At 47.1% G+C, this 17,359-nt stretch overlaps 1 protein-coding gene across 5 annotated transcripts in view; it reads right to left on the bottom strand.

The window, feature by feature from the left end:
• The window catches only part of CCDC40 (coiled-coil domain containing 40), a 43,251-nt gene that overhangs the window by 6,926 nt on the left and 18,966 nt on the right, over positions 1 to 17,359 (bottom strand). For all 5 annotated transcript variants that reach the window (XM_059908671.1, XM_059908674.1, XM_059908672.1 and 2 more), the window contains 7 exons: positions 15,078 to 15,199; positions 7,628 to 7,871; positions 7,365 to 7,547; positions 3,216 to 3,461; positions 2,023 to 2,236; positions 1,434 to 1,603; positions 1,233 to 1,324 (listed from right to left, as the gene is read on the bottom strand). In XM_059908671.1, coding sequence (XP_059764654.1) covers positions 1,233 to 1,324; positions 1,434 to 1,603; positions 2,023 to 2,236; positions 3,216 to 3,461; positions 7,365 to 7,547; positions 7,628 to 7,871; positions 15,078 to 15,199 — 1,271 coding nt within the window. The remainder of the gene's footprint in view (positions 1 to 1,232; positions 1,325 to 1,433; positions 1,604 to 2,022; positions 2,237 to 3,215; positions 3,462 to 7,364; positions 7,548 to 7,627; positions 7,872 to 15,077; positions 15,200 to 17,359) is intronic.

The following is a 17,359-nucleotide window of genomic DNA, read 5'->3' as shown; positions in this document are numbered from 1 at the left end:
CCTGGTTAATTTGCAGGCACCTAGGCAAGGGTTTAAATAGAAACAAATGTTACCATTCTGGGACCAGAAGGTGAACTCAACCCCAGTGCCCACCACCCTCACTGGGGGGCTGGGGGGGAGCAGAGGAGAAAACAGATATGTAACTTTAGGAGAAACTGAGAAAAGCAAATATAAGTGATAGAAGTTGATATAAGAAGAAGTCAAAAGCCTAGATAGACGAAGAGCCTGAAAGCTATTAAAATGTTAGCAAAGACACATGCCCCCCCACCCCCTGTGGTCTGAATGTTTGTGTCCCCACCCCCCCAAATCCACATGTTGGAATCCTTACGCCAAGTCTTGGGATGGTGATGAGGTCATGAGGGTGGAACCCCCATGAATGGGATTAGTGCCCTCATGAAAGACACCCCACAGATCTCCCCCTCTCCTGCCACCCTGTGAGGACACAGCAAGGAGTCTGCAACCCAGAAGAGAGCCCTCACCCGACCATGTAGGCACCCTGATCTCAGACTTCCTGCCTCCAGAACTGTGAGCAATAAATTCCTGTTTATTGTTTATAAGCCCCAGTCTGTGGTGTTCCGTTGTAGCAGCCTGGGGGGACTAAGATCCTCTGCAAGCTCCAGGTGGTGTTATGTGTAGATTCTGTCAAACCACAGGGAGGGAATGATCCCTTTGACACTCAGCCCCTTGGCAATCACATGACACCAATCAGGGTGCATGCATACAGTACCCGCTCAGGAGCCCTTGCAACTGGAGATACAGATCTACGTGCACCAACGGGGAAGGACATCCACAGAAAAATATAAGGTTACTTCAAAGGGGGACATAGAGACCAATCTCATTTTTGTTTAAAAAAAAAAATGAAAGAAATACACAGAGAAAATGGTAAAGTAAGAGGGTTGGATTAAGTGTGATTCTCCTTTCTACTCTGCACATAGTGTTACGGTTTAAAATGCTTACCGTTGGGTCTGGATTACTCTTACAATCAGGCACCAGAAAGATCATACAGTTTTAAAAAAGTCTGTCCCAAAGGAAGCCACTCTGTTTCCAGCGACCACGATCATGGGTCTGGCGGGAGGGCTGCCCTGAGCGCAGGAGACAAGAACCCCACTCTTCCCCGGGATCCCCCTCGGGTCCCAGAGCCGCCCCCACCTCCCGGGCCGGTTTACGTGGACGGTGGCCTCCCACGGCTCCGTGGGGCAGCGACCCTGGGACCGGAGGCGCCCGGCACTCACTCCGCCTCCACCAGGCTGTTGAGCACGGCAGCCTTCTCCTCCCTGAGCTCGTTCAGCTTCTCCTGCATTTCAATGGTCTCTCGCTCCGAGGCCTGCATGGGGAGGGGGCAGCTGAGGGTGGGGCTGAGGGCTGCGCACACCTGTTCCCCCGCCCTGCCCCCTGCCTGCCCACCGCGGGCGGGAGCTCAAGGTGGAGCCCACCTTGAGCGCGCGCACGAACTCGCCCTCGGTGGCCAGGTTGCCCTGCTGCAGCTCCTCGGCGCTGCCTCGGTTCTGGTTCATCAGCACGTTGAGCTTCTTCAGGTCGCTGTCCAGGTCCCTCATGTGCCGCTCGATCTGCTTCTGCTCCTTCTTCTCCTGGTCGATCTTATCTGCGGGGAGGGCGGCCGGGGGTCGGGGGTGGCCCCTGGGGGTAGTGATCCGGGTCTGTGCCCAGAGCGCCCTACGGCCCCGCCGACCTTTAGGCACCCCCGCCCAGCCAGAGGAGGCCGAAGGGGACAGGGTTGGCGCTCAGACACCAAGCCCCTAGGAAAGACCAGCCAAGCTCAGGGGCAGGGCCGGAAAGCAACGACCCTGACCATCAACAGGGGGGTTTGGGTGGCCCAAGGGCAGGAGCAGCAGGCGGCAGGACCTCCGGGGAGAAGTGGGCATGACGCGTTCAGGCCGAGTGGGCTCTGGACACCAGGCAGCACTTCCTGTGGGGCTGCAGGGCTGGGCTGACCAGGTGGGACCAGGTGGGACCGGGACACCACAGCAGGTGCTGTGGAGGGGGCTGGGCAGGGGAGCTCACTTTCTATCCGTAGTTTCTTCTGCTCCAGGATGTGGATGTCCTTCTTGGACATGTCCAGGGAGGCCAGGTGCTCCTCGCGCTCCTGCGTGACCGTCACCATCTCCTGCTGCAGTCGGAGCCAGGTCACCTGGGCCTGCGTCACGCCGGCGTTGTGCTCCTCGATCAGCTTGGTCAGCCTCTTGATCTCCAGCTCCAGGGGCCCCACTTCTTCCCCCTGAAAGTGATGTTCACCAGAAAGCAGAATGAGCCTCTAAATCCGGGTGGGCTGCCGAGGTTGGGGACCCCTGAGATCATGTGTCTGTACGACGAGTAGGGGGTCTTTACTCAGAGGGACCAGGGACCCTGTCATTGGGTCCCCTCCCCTGAGGGCCCAGGCCATACGGCCTGACCTGCTGTGGGAGATATGGGTCTGGGGGTCTGTGACCCCTTCCCCTCCCTCCACTGGCCGGGCCCCACCATGCCCCAGTCTTGGGGCAGGGGCAGCAGGGCCTCTGTCACCCAAAGGGGCTTTGCAAATTGTCTTTTAACAGCACACTGTCATGGGTTAGGGTCTTTACTCCCTTGGAATCCACTCAGGTTGCAGCTCTGAGACTGCACTCTGGTGTCGAGGTCTACCTAAGAGTGTGCCCCCAGCTGCCCATTCTGCTCTGGGACTTGAAACTGTTGGTGGGTTCCCCAGGTCAGCGATACCTGGATAATCTGTAGGACTTCAAGCCCCAAACTCATCAGACCACTTCACTCAGAGCTGCAGTCAGTGGGTGAGATCCCGCCCGCTGCCTGTCTTTGCATAACCCGTGGGCCGCACAAAAAATCAGAAGAGAATTTTGTGCCAGGCGGAAGTTATATGGAATTCAAACTTCAGGGACCCTAAGTTAGGTTCTACTGCACACAGCCACACCTGTCTGTTTACGTACTGCCTGTGGCTCCTCCTCATAGCCGCTGGGGTGAGGGGTTGCAACAGAGACCATCTGGCCTGTAACACCTGAAATACTGACTATCTGGCCCAACAGAGAAGGTCTGCAGACAGCCCCTGAGTCAGCGCATTCTGCACAGACACACGTGCTTCACCTGTAAGATCGGCGGGACAGGAACGCGTGTGTCCTACGTGAGTTCGTTTCTGAACATAAGAAGTTCCTGAAATGGCCAGGCATAGATATCAACCCGAGCGGCCTCTCTTGGCCCTGGGGTCTTACCCCGAGTTCAGAAATCATCTGCTCCAGCTGCTTGTTCAAAAAGTTGATGAGGCCTTGCTTTCTCTCAATCAGGATTGTGCGCCTGGAGATTTCATTTTCACTGTTTGTGATGAGGTCGTTGACTTTTTTCACTTCCTTGTCCAGCTCGGCCAGTGTCTTCTGATGCATGTCCAGCCTGCAGCTGGTGTTCGTGATGTCCAGGGTGGTCTGAGCAATGTCACCATCAATCTTGGAATGATGTGTCACCTGAATTAGCAGAAGGAAACATGTCTGAACTTTTTTTCTCTTTCTGGGAGGCTCCAAATGAGCTGGTTGGCTTCTTGTTTCCTTGATCCTCCGGGTATTCATCTGGAGAAATTCCAAAACATAATCAGGAGAGGAGGATGTTGGCTTTCTCTCCACCTCATGACCTGTCAAAGGACCTACTTGTTGGAACCCTATTGATTTCTCACAAAAAAAGAAAGCTAACATTATTGTCTCTTCTTATCAAACAAACAGTAATGTGCATTGAAATGGGGAAATGTGAAAATACAGATGATCACCCATAAATCTGCCACACAGCTAGCCAGCATCACTATTTAGAATCTATCCTGCTTTCCCGACTTTGTATATAAACCCCTCTCCCCCCCCACCAAAAGAAAAACAGGATCACACTCTACATATAGGTTTGTAAGCCACTTTGCAATCTGACAAATTTCACGTCATGTCATTTTTAATGGCTGTGTAATACTCAGTCATATTTGTAACAGAGATTAGGAAGCAAGTCACAGCTGTCCCTGGGAATGTCATCTGTTCCACAATGATCATGGGGCACTGCTCTTGACAGTTCGTGTGTTTTGGTGAGGAAAACCAAGATGCCTGCCTTCTTTGAGCTTGTCAATCTGTTATCAACATTCCGACTCTAAATAATGCTGTGACAAACACCAACTTCTAATTTCTATTTGATGGGACAAATGTCCTTACATTTCACTGGAAAAGCTGGACACAGTCCTTGAGAGAAAAGATTGTACTGTGGGGTGTCACTTGCCACTTGGCCGGAGGCTTGTGACCCTGGGGCTCTCGCCAACCTTGGTTCTGGGGGTGGGAGCTTCGGCCCAGGGCAGAAATGCCCAGGGCTCCTCGGGGCTGCCACTGTCCTGAAGGCTGGGCCAGCCCACCCTGCCTCCTCTGTTGGCTTCCGAAGACAGATTTGCTCCATTCTTTCCTACAATGGAGGGTTGATCATACGGATACTTGTGAGAATCAGGGAGGGAGGCAGCTCGGGCTCACTTTGGGATCAGGGCCCTTTTCCCCGAGCTGTGGCTCTGCCTTGACCTTGCTAGCCAGCCCCTCTCCATTGGTTGCCCACTAGTTCCTGCCCACGCAAATCCTCAGCTCTCTACCAGCCTGTGGCTCCCATCAACTCCTAGTCTCCCAGGGTCATCTCTGCCCCTCCCCACATGACCCCAGCTGGCTCTGTCACACATGCACTCTCTGACCAGCCATCGTGCATGGCTTTCCAGGACATTCCTAGGTTTAAAGCCAGGCCCTGCCAGCACCTCAAGTCACCCAGCTCCTTGCGGTCACACCTTGGCCCCTCTGGCCCCTCTGAGCTCTGGCTATCCACCTGTCCCTTTCTTTGCCAAGACCATCCAAGGTCAATGGGTCTTCACAGGGGCCCTGCCTTCCTCTCTACCCCAGTGCTAGCCACCCTGGAAGGGCTTCAGTTCCTAAGTCCCCTTTCAGCCACCAACCAGGCCAACCAGAGCACCCCGACCTCCCCTCAGTCCCCTCGGGCTGTTTGTCCCCTTTGTTGAGACCACCCTGGCCTCCTCCTGGGACATCAGTACTGCTCCTGAACTAACTGTGTAGGCCCCACGGTTCACCTGTGCCTGCCCTCCCTCTGGACCCAGCTGTGGATGATTCTGTCCCTCCACAATCTCTGCTCCTTGTCCCAGATATGCCCACCCTGTCTGCCACCAGCCCATTGGGGTGTAATGAGCAGTTCGGGAAAAGTGCCCCCTTTCCAGAGCTGGACTTGCATCTGCTGGCTATTGTAACAAATGCTGGCCCAGGACTCTTTACTGCCCTCCTGTGGACATGGGTGGTAGTACATGGGCTGCCCACCAATTGTTGCAACAAATGCTGGCCCAGGGCTCTTTACTGCCCTCCTGTGGACATGGGTGGTAGTACACCTGCCACCCACCAGTTGTTGCAACAGATGCTGGACCAGGATTTTACTGCCATCCTGTGGACATGGGTGGTGGTATACTTGCTGTCCACCAACTGTTGCAACAAATGCTGGACTAGGACTCCTTATTGCCCTCCTGTGGACATGGGTGGTAGGACATGTGCCACCCACCAATTGCAACAAACGCTGACCCAGGACTCTTTACTGCCCTCCTGTGGACATGGGTGGTAGTACACCTGCTGCCCACCAATTGTTGCAACAGATGCTGGACCAGGACTTTACTGCCCTCCTGTGGACATCAGTGGTAGTACACATGCCGCCCATCAATTGTTCCAATGAACGCTGGCCCAGGACTCTCTACTGCTCTCCTGTGGACTTGGGTGGTAGTACACCTGCTGCCCACCAATTGTTGCAACAAATGCTGGACCTGGACTCCTTATTGCCCTCTTGTGGACATGAGTGGTAGTACATGTGCCGCCTACGTGGGTGGCTGAGGAAGAGGGACACCTGGGGGCCAGGGGACCGGCCTCTGTGGTGCTGCAGCAGGGCTGGGCAGGTTTACTTCACACCCACCACACTCCATAGCTTCTCCAGTACACACTGCCCCCCACCCCCAGTTTTGCTCCCAGCAGGTAGTCTTGCCCCCACTTCCCAGAATAAGAACTGGAAATACTCCACCAGCATCAGCTAGGGCATCTCAAGGAGATCCAGGCATGGGTGGTCTTGGTTCCAGCCCTGTCTCCCTGGTTCCTTGGCACACCAGGCCAGGAGCGAGCTGGTCTCCTCCCAGGTGTCTGGGAGGGGTGAGGTGCTTCAGGCTGCTAGCCAGATAGACAGCAGCCCCGAGGCAGGGGTTCACATCACAGGAAGAGCCAAAAAAGAAACTATTTAAGTAACAAATTGCTTTTCTAAGGACACAGGGACCCCCCCCACTCAGAGAAAAGCAAGACCCCTGGGGGAGCAGGAGAGAGCTCATGACAGGGGTGGGGGGAGGTCCCCAGGCCAGGTGGGCCAATCACATTCACTCAGGACCTCCAGGCACACCCTGGGGAGGCAGAGGCTTGGGCAACTCCACAATCCATTTAAAATGCTCCTACCAATTTGACCAGGGTTTCTGCTGCAGCAATTTATCCTCAGACATGTGGACAAAGATGTGTGAGCAAGCATGTTCAGTGCTGAGTTATTTATAAAGTTTAAAACCTAGAAACAACCTGAAGTGTCTAATGAGAGAACTGTTGAACAAAACATACATTTGTAGGATGAAATGTGATGCATAAGCCAGCATGTACTTTTTCTAAGAATATTTACTGGACAATGTTACGTTGAATGTGGTCAATAATGTAAAATAAAACACTACATACATAGTGAAAAATTCATTGACAACTACACTTGTTTGTGCACTTTCCTCTCTGTGTTGTATTTCATTAAAGTTAATGTAAATGGATTAGAGTGGATTAAAAACTGGTATATAGTAAGAGTCCTATGTCCTCTAGGGTTGTGTGTGCACAGGTGTCTTCACACGTGTGTTCATGTATGTGAACATGTTGCACAAATGTGTGCATGTTGGCGTGTGTGTGAATGAGTGTGCGTGTGTTTGCTCACATGTGGGGATGTGTGCACGTGGGGATGTGTATGTGCATGTGTGTTTCTGTGTGTCTTTGTGTGTATGAGTATGACCGTGTGTGTTTCGAAAAATTTCCAGAGGAAATACACCACAATTTCAGAAGAGATTATCTCTGGATGGTGGGACTGCAGCTGTCTTATTTTCCTCCTATGCCTTTTTGTACTTCTAGGTTTTCTACAATAAAAATGCATTCCTTTTCAACTAGAAAAAAATGAAAGATGAATGAACATGCTGAGTGCCCCTTGCTCCCGCCCATTCCACCGCATGTGGTCTGTTCCCTGCGAGAGGCGCCCCAATGCCTGCTCTCCCTGAGGGCACCTGCCTTTCGAGGCCCAGGTGTGTGCAGGTGGCATACCAGGTTGGTCTTTTCCTTCTGGAGCTTCAGGATGAGCTGGTGGAAGGACTTGGTCATCTTGTTGGAGGTCATGTGCTCTTGCAGCTTCTCCACGATGGAGGCATCCATCTTCCTCCTCAGCTCCAGCTCATGCTGGATGGTCTGGTGGAGAGTCTGCAATTCGCCCATGGTTGCCGTGTATTCCTGGAAAGGAAGAGCTAGAGGGTGGGTGCTGTGAAGGAGGTCGGGGAGGCTTGCCCTGCGGGTGGGAGACATGACCGTACCATGTGGGCCTTGCCCAGTGCGTCCTCCGTGTCCAGCAGGGTGAGGCTGTAGGTGTTGAACTCGTTCTGCAGGGCCTCCTCCTTGGCCAGGCACTGCGAAGTCAGTTTCTGCATCAGGCTGGTTTCTGTCTCTGCCCGGTTCAGGATACTAGCCAGCTTCTCGTTCTTTTCTTCCTCCTTTATGATGGATTTCTTACAGGCTTCGAGCTCGCCATCCATGGACTTGACCTGATGCTGGCATTCGCTGCCAAAATTGAAAGAGCAAAGCTAGGACATCGGAACACCAATGTGTATGGTGGTGCCCTGCTCAGAGGAAGCTCACAGAGTGGAGAGAAAGAAATTAGGAAACCAACTCTTTTAATAGTAGTCGAATCTTTTTTTTAAAATTTTTTATGACGTTCGCATATTATTTATTTATTTATTTATTATTTTTTGGCCGCACCGCACGGCACGTGGGATCTTAGTTCCCTGACCAGAGATCCAACCCACACCTCCTGCAGTGGAAGCATGGAGTCTTAACCACTGGACTGCTGGGGAAGTCCCAATAGTAATCGAATCTTGACTAATATTTTCTAATGTATTAGAACTATTATCCGGGACTTCCCTGGCAGTCCAGTGGTTGGGGCTCCATCCTTCCACTGTAGGGGGCATGGGTTCAATCCCTAGTTGGGGAACTAGGATCCTGCATGCTGTGCAGCCAAAAATTAAAAATATAAATAAAAATAAAAGTTAAAAGAACTATTACCCATCTCAAGTCCAAGTCTAAAACTCTTCTAATATTGTGATTATGGGAGGGGGAAAGGGCAGGAAACTGTTGCCTTGTGCTTGTGGGTGGGGAATGGTTGGCACCAGCCCATCTCCTTTAGTCATGACCATAACCCTGGAAAGGATATGCTGTTATCTCAGTTTTGTACTCGTGAACACGAAGCTTAAAGCATTTGAGGCACACAGTGAATGGTGTGGCTGGGAGGAACACAGGTGGCTGTCTCTTCAAATCCCCTCAGCATACTGGTCATGGAAATACCCATAAGTAATGTCAAGATAAAAAATGCAGATCCTGGATAATGGAATTTGCATTTTTGTGTGTGAGACATTTTTTCCCTTTCATTCTGTGCTGTCCTGCTGTACTTTAAGCATGCTTTTCTCTACTTATGGTATCTTATCCTTTGAATAAGTTCTTATTCAACAATTCAAAAAGTACTTTCTTCTTGAACTAGAATAATACCTTCCATATTTTTCTCACATCTATTCCTGGGCCTTGAACTCTTTTCCCCAAGCAACCTGTTACTGTCTCTTAAATGTCTTGCCAGATATATTTTATGCATATATAAACATTATGTTTGTGGGTGTTTATGTATTTCTCTCCACTTAAAAAATTACAAGTGGAAGCTTAGTATATCCTGTTCTGCACCTTACTTTTTCTTGTGTTGTATCTTAGAGATATTCATTATCAGTGTACATAGAAATTGCCTTAATTCTTTTCAATGACCAGATAGTATTTTAAATATCTCATTGGTATACAATTAGGCTCTATCCAGTTTTCTGTTTTTTCCCCAATTTCACCAGTATAGCAATAAACACCTGCACACATTAAAAAAAAAAAAAGATACTGAAGAGATATGCTGTGTTCACGCAGCAGAAGATTCAATATTATGAAGGTGTCAATTCTCCTCAAACTGCCCTATAGTCTCAATGCATTTCTAATCTCAATGCCAGTAGGCATTTTTCCCCCAGAAATTGACAAGCTAATTCTAAAATTCATATGGAAATCCAAAGGACCTAGAATAGCCAAAATAAGTTTGTAAAAGAAGAAAAAGGACTCCCAGTGTCTGATTTAAAGACTTTCTATAAAGCTGTACTTATGAAGACAATGTGGTATTGGTGAAAGACAAATAGATCAATGGAACAGGATGGAGAGTGTACACACACACACACACACACACAATTGACTGATTTCTGACAAAGGTGCCACAGTATTTCAGTGGAGAAAGGATGGTCTTTTCACCAAGGGTGCTAAGACAACTGGAGATGGACATGCAAAAAAAGACTGAACCTCAGACCATAATAAAATTAACTTGAAATAGATCATATACTTAAATAGAAGAGCTAAAATTATCAAACTTTAGCAGAAAACATAGAGAAAATCTTTATGACTCTAGGTCAGGCAAAGATTTCTTAGAGAGGACATAAAAAGCATGAACTATGAAAGAAAAAAATTAATAAATTGGAATTCATCAAAATTTAAAACTTTGGCTCTTCAAAAAACACTGTTAAGAGAATGAAATTACAAGCCAGCCTGGGGAAAAATATTTTCAAAATACACATCTGGTAAAGGACTTGTATCCAGAACATATGAGAACTCATAACTCAATAATCAGATAAACCACTCAGTTTAAAAATGAGCAAAAGAATAAAATACCTAGGAATAAACCTATGTAAGAAGGCAAAAGACCTGTACTCTGAAAACTAAAAGACACTGATGAAAGAAATTGAAGATGACACAAACAGATGGAAAGATATACTATGTTCTTGGATTGGAAGAATGAATATTGCTAAAATGACCATACTGCCCAAGGCAATCTACACATTCAATGTGATCCTTATCGAATCACCAATGGCATTTTTCACAGAATTGGAAGCAAAAGTTTTAAAATTTGTATGAAAACACAAAATATCCTGAATAGCCAAAACAATCTTAAGAAAGAAGAACAGAGTTGGAGGAATCACACTCCCTGACTTCAGACTACACTACAAAGCTACAGGAATCAAAACAGTATGGTACTGGCACAGTAAAACAGACACATAGATCAATGGAACAGAATAGAGAGCCCAGAAATAAACCCACATACTTATGGTCAATTAATCTATGACAAAGGAGGCGTGAATATACAATGGAGAATAGACATTCTCTTCAATAAGTAGTGCTGGGAAAACTGGACAGCTACTTGTAAAAGAATGAATTAGAACATTCTCTAACACCATATACAAAAATAAACTCAAAATGGATTAAAGACTTAAATGTAAGACTGGATACTATAAAACTCCTAGAGGAAAACATAGGCAGAACACTCTTTGACATAAATTACAGCAATATTTTTTTGGATCTATCTCCTAGAGTAATGGAAACAAAAGCAAAAATAAACAAATGGGACCTAGTTAAACTTAAAAGGTTTTTCCCAGCAAAGGAAACCATAAACAAAACAAAAAGACAACCTACAGACTGGGAGGAAATATTTGCAAATGATGTGACTGACAGGGGATTAATTTCCAATATATACAAACAGCTCAAACAGCTCAACATAAAAAAAACAAACAACCCAATCAAAAAATGGGCAGAAGATCTAAATAGACATTTCTCCAAAGAAGACATACAGATGGCCAACAGGCACATGAAAAGATGCTCAACATTGCTAATAATCAGAGAAATGTAAATCAAAACTACAATGAGGTATCACCTCACACCAGTCAGAAAGGTCATCATCAAAAAGTCTACAAATAATAAATGATGGAGAGGGTGTGGAGAAAAATTTACATTCCACTGTTGGTAGGAATGTAAATTGCTGCAGCCACTATGGAAAACAGTATGGATGTTCCTTAAAAAACTAAAAATAGAGTTACCATATGATCCAGCAATCCCACTCCTGGGCATATATCCAGAAAAGACAAAAACTCTAATTCAGAAAGATTCCTGCACCCCAGTGTTTATAGCAGCACTGTTTACAATAGACAAGACATGGAAATAACCTAAATGTCCATCGACAGATGAATGGATAAAGAAGATGTGGTATGTGTGTATGTATATATATATATATATATATATATACATACACACATGGACACACACACATATATATGCAATTACTCAGCCACAAAAAGAATGAAATAATGCCACTTGCAACAACATGGATGGACCTAGAGATTATCATACTAAGCGAAATAAGTCAGTCGGAGAAAGACAAATATATGATATCACTTATATGTGGAATCTAAAAAAATGATACATATGAACTTATTTATGAACTTATTTACAAAACAGAAATAGACTCACAGACATAGAAGACAAACTTACGGTTACCAAAGGGAAAGGGGGTAGAGAGATACATTGGGAATTTGGGATTAACAGATATATAGATAAACGATAGCACAGGGAACTATATTCAATACCTTGTAATAACCTACAATGGAAAAGTATATATATACATATATATATACATATATATATATATATATATACATATATATATATATATATATATATCTGAATCACTTTGCTGTATACCTGAAACATTGTAAATAACTATACTTCAACTTTTAAAAATGAGCAAAAGACACCTTTTATCAGAGAAGATATATGCATGGCAAATACTCACATGAAAAGACGCTCAATATCATTGGTCATTAGGAAGATGCAAATTAAAATCTCGACAGGACACCACAACATATCTACTAATGGCTAAAATTTAAATGACGGCACTATTAAGTGTTGGTGAGGATGAGAATGGCTGGGAATCTCAAACGCTGCCAAAGTGTTTCCCAAAGTGGTCTGTTCCATTTTGCATTCCCACACCAAGACCTGCACACAATGTCACAGCAGCTCTGGTCATGCTACCGTCCAAACTGGAAACAACCAAATGTTGATATATCCACACGAGGGACTACTACTCAGCAACTGATCTTGTAACATCAGGCTGACTCTCAAAGCACTGTGCAAAGTGAAAAAAAAGCTAGACAAGAAAAGCTACGTATTGTGTGATCCTGTTTATATGACATTCTAGAAATGACCAAACTATAGGAACAGAAAGCAGATCAGGGTTGCTGGGGGCTGGAGGTGGGAAGAGGTACTGACTTCTGGGATGCAGGAAATAGCTGATATCTTGAGTGTATGATGGCTACTTGCGTCTGTCCATTTGCTGAACTGAACTGTGCTCTGAAAAAGGATAACTTTTTACATAACACTAGTAATTTACATAATAAATTTGTACATAAATTATCCTCAATAAACCAAACTTTTAAAAGTTACTCATTTTCTTTTTTAGGAGGTAGAAGCCTTATAAATACCTAGAATTTGACAATAACAATAACAATAAGACATCCAATATTTATGACACAAATCTGAACACTCAGTAAAACATGCATGGGGGAAAAGACACCAGAATGCTAGCTAATCAACTGTCATTGTCACAAAAGGAGAAAGACTGTGGTATTTTAAATCTTTATCTCTGTTTTTCTAATTTCCTGTAATGTGATCACTTACCCTTGATAAAAATTATTTTTAAAAAAGACACACTTGGGAATCCCCTGGCGGTCCAGTGGTCCAGGACTCGGCACTTTCACTGCTGTGGCTCGGGTTCAATCCTTGATCAGGGAACTAAGATCCCACAAGACCCACAGAATGGCCAAAAATAAAAAAAATAATAAAATAAAAAAGACACTCTTTAAAAATGTCCTTCATAGAGAACAAACTGGTGGTTGCCAAGGGGGAGGGGGTTGGGGGAGGGATGGAGTGGGAGGTTGGGGTTAGCAGATATAAGTTTTTATATATAGGATGGATAAACAACAAGGTCCTACTGTAGAGCACAGGGAACTATAGTCAATATCCCATGATAAACCATAATGGAAAAGAATATTTAAAAAATGTCTACATATGTATAACTGAATCACTTTGCTGTACAGCAGAAATTAATACAACATTGTAAATCAACTGTACTTCAATTAAAAAATTGATTTAAAAAAGTCCTTGATTAACAGATACCAGTGGAAAATAAACAGAATGAAAAGAACTGGTGGAATCTAGAATATGTCTGAAGCTTGGCCCAATCCATCTGAGGATTAAGAGGGAACCTGTTACAGGATCTCAAGGCGATAAAGCTGACAGATTAACACCCAGCAGAGGTGCTGAGCCCTGCCTGTCCCACACGTTTCCTGTCGGGAGGTATGACAGAGGCAGATACCAGGGCACAAGGGGACCTGTTTGTGTCCCTATCCTTGAGAGGGTGTAAATTCTAGGCAGGGTATCCCCCCCATCCCAAGTTAAGCACAGTATAGTCTTTGTATTTTCTGGCTTGTTCTGAGACGTTTCACATGGAAATGACCCATCTGCTTTGAATGTATGACTTTCAGTGTTTGCTGCAGCCTCAACATGATTCTTCACCTGTGGTTGGGAGGCACTCCTAATGCGACTTTGTCACTAACTACAAAGATTCCGTAGGATCTGCTGCCTTTCAAGCCTCTGTGTGGTAGGGACCCACAATAATAGAATATGATTGCTTACACACACACACACACACACACACACACATACACAAAACACACACACACAGGAAGTGCTGGACAATGGGGGGGGGTCCCTGTGGGGGGCACAGGCCATGAGACTCCCAGCCTCAACCTTACTCAAGGTCGACGTTGGGCAGAAGGAAAAAGCTGCCCACAGGCCAAGGCCTCTCCTGCACCAAACACAGGACAGCATTGAGGGGGCAGACACAGCGGGAGTGGGCAGGCCAGCAGCCCCAGGGGGCAGGGTAGAGAGGAGTCCAACCCCACAGCCCTGAGCCCGCCCGGTTCCTCCACCTGCGTGTTTAAAGGGAAAGCAGATCCTTAGCCGGACTTTGCCTGGACAATTCCATGATTCTCCCTTTGGCTTTCTCTCATCGACTCAGGGAAATGAAGGAAACGAGTATTTTTAATCCAGCATTACCCATGTAAAATGGCTTGTTTTAAAAACAATCAGTCCCTCCGTTTTTGTTTTTCTGAGGTCGAGTCGAGCTATGATGTGCTCGCTCCAGAACCGGCTTCCACATCTGGGCCCCAAGCACCCTGGAGGTTTGGGGAATTCAGGCAGTGCTGTGTCTGGAAGCCTCTGTCTCCAGCACCCCGCCCAGGCTACACGTCCAGCCCTCGCTAGAAGTGAGAGGGGAACGCGAGGGGGGCCTCTTCCTTCCCTTTTCAGGGAGATTAAAGCAGGATTTCGGATGGAACTCAGCCCTCGGCAGAACAATAGAGAAGGGATGAAGTTTCTGCACACAGGTGGTGAAACTGCAAATCAAAGGGACACCTTTATCTGCCCAAGATAAATACCCCTTTTTCTTTCTCTCTCTCTCTCACTGTTTCTCCTTAATCCTCCCAGGAAATCTGAGCATGAAAGCTTTGCTGCCCTGGTGCCACGGAAAGTTTGAAAGGATTTAAGAAACACTGAAATCTGGGTGAACAATAAGGGGGCTTCAGGGCGGAAGCTGGGGCCGAAGGGCTGCTGGGCTGCAGGTGCACCCCTTTGTCCCAGGAGAGCCGAGGATGGGCACTCCGTGCTCACCTGTGAGGAGCCGGGCGTGGAGTCCACTCCGCACCTGCCTCCGCATTCCCACACTTGTCACGAGCTCTCCCCGCTCGCCCAGACACCCCCGTGGTCCTGAGCCACCTGGCCCACCTCCATGGCAACCAGAAGGGCCGCCTGTACCTGAGTGCCTCTTGGATGGTCTTGTGAGCCTCGTCGCGATGCTTCATGCCCACCAGGCTGGTGGCCCACTGCTGCAGGATGCGCTTTTTCTCCATGTTGATGGCATCTATTTCCGTGCAGGCCTGCAGTGGAGCGTTGAGGTTACTTGGATGTTGGTCTTATGTCATTAAGCTCAGAGCCCCAAAAGGATGTCGGAGAGCCCCGAGCTTCCTGAATCATCTTCCTTCTCTGTTACCCATGCTTTTCTTTATCTGCATCAGCAGAAGGACACATGTGAAATTAAACATGGCTCTAAAGACCTGTCTAACACCTGCCTGAGCCTTGAGCCCCAGCTGTGACACGGGAACAGTAACAGTACCCACATCCTGCGGCCGTCGGATCAGAGGGGATGGTGCCTGTACACCCAGCACATTCTTAGCTCGACCACAATTGCTGTGTCGTGTGGTGCTCAGAATGTCCTGATGGTCATTTCAGTGGAATCATTGCACCGTTAGCAAGTTGGCCTCGTGCTGATTCCCGGAAGGGGCACTGAGTGGGAGCTCGGGTGAGACCCCCATTAGGCCACGAGCATCTCTGTGGAGGTGCTGAGTCCCAGCAGCGTCTGCTCTTGGTGGATGTGCATGGTAGATGCTGGAGGAAGTCAGAGTGGCCTTGAACACTCACAGGGATGATAAAAGGGTGGAGCTGGACGTGAAAGGAGGCGTCACCCCTGGGGATCCCACTCTCAGGTGTCAGGGCTTTAAAAAATCATCTATTCATTATTATTATTATAGAGCATAAAGTGGTATGAATTAATTATACCATGACTGGTGAGACATTTCAGGATTTGGGTAAGTTATTAACTGAGGAGGTTGCTCTGTGCCGTGGAGTAGGTTGTGCACTGCCCAACAGTGCCCGGCCGAGGCAGTAGGTACCAAAACCACTGGGCTCCTCCCCAGGCTGGGCTCTGCGGGGCTGGTCAGCCAGAGGCAGGTGCCCCCCGACTCCCCAAGGCTGCCAGACGAGGGCCTGCTGACCAAGGTACAGGCTGAGATGCAAAAATCGAGGCCGAATTCAGTCTTTAAATGTTTTAAACACACTCCTCATCAAAAAAAGTGTTTATTCTACTCAGATTAGAATATGGAAATAAGCAAAAAGAAAATAAAAATAATCTCACAACTTAGAGTTTACCATTTCTAACACCCCAGTGTTATCTTCCTGTGTGTGTGTGTGTGTGTGTGTGTTTTGTGTGTGTGTGTGTGTGTGTAAGCAATCATATCCTATTATTGTTTTGTAACTTAGTATTAAAAAGTAGTGGGGGGCTTCCCTGGTGGTGCAGTGGTTGAGAATCTGCCTGCCAATGCGGGGGACACAGGTTCGAGCCCTGGTCTGGGAAGATCCCACATGTCGCGGAGCAACTAGGCCCGTGAGCCACAATTACTGAGCCTGCGCGTCTGGAGCCCGTGCTCCGCAGCAAGAGAGCCCGCGATAGTGAGAGGCCCGCGCACCGCGATGAAGAGTGGCCCCCACTTGCCGCAACTAGAGAAAGCCCTCGCATAGAAACGAAGACCCAACACAGCCATAAATAATAAATAAATACAGTGTAAAAAAAAAAATTGCCATCAACTGGTGGCTTAAACAACAGAAATTTATTTAAAAAAAAAAAAAAAAAGTAGCGGGACTTCCCTGGTGGTTATGACTCTGCGCTCCCAATGCAGGGGGCCAGGGTTCGATCCCTGGTCAGGGAACTAGATCCCATGTGCATGCCGCAACTAAGAGCCCGCAAGCTGCAATTAAGAGTTCGCATGCCACAACTAAGATCCCACGTGCTACAACTAAGACCTGGTGCAGCCAAATAAATAAATATTAAAAATAAAAATAAAAAGTAGCATATCGTGAATGGGTTTCCATGCCAGTAAATATTTATTTTATTGGTGGGATAGTCCTCCACTGCATGGATATATCATAATTTGTTTAACCAATGTCCTCTTCTTGGGACTTTCTTGGTTATCACATACAGCACTGTGTCCCCAGTGACTCTCTATTCATTTTGTTCGTGAAGTATGTAACGTATACAGAAATTTTATTTGCATGCCTATTCTCCCTGGAATGAAGTCCAAACAGTGATATTTTGGGAGAGCTTGCTGGGGAGTGGGGTGGGTGTCCCTGACATGCAGTACAGTATTGCCCTTGAATAAGGATCTTGATGAAGACAGACTGCACCCCCGCCATCAGTATGGGAGCCCCAATTCCCCTGCCTTGTTCATCTTTGCCAACTTGGTGGGAGAACCCCTGTCCCACTC

This window comes from Balaenoptera ricei, chromosome 20 (genome assembly GCF_028023285.1).
Source record: "Balaenoptera ricei isolate mBalRic1 chromosome 20, mBalRic1.hap2, whole genome shotgun sequence".
Taxonomy (NCBI): Eukaryota; Metazoa; Chordata; class Mammalia; order Artiodactyla; family Balaenopteridae; genus Balaenoptera; species Balaenoptera ricei.
This window is presented reverse-complemented; position numbering and strand designations above follow the sequence as displayed.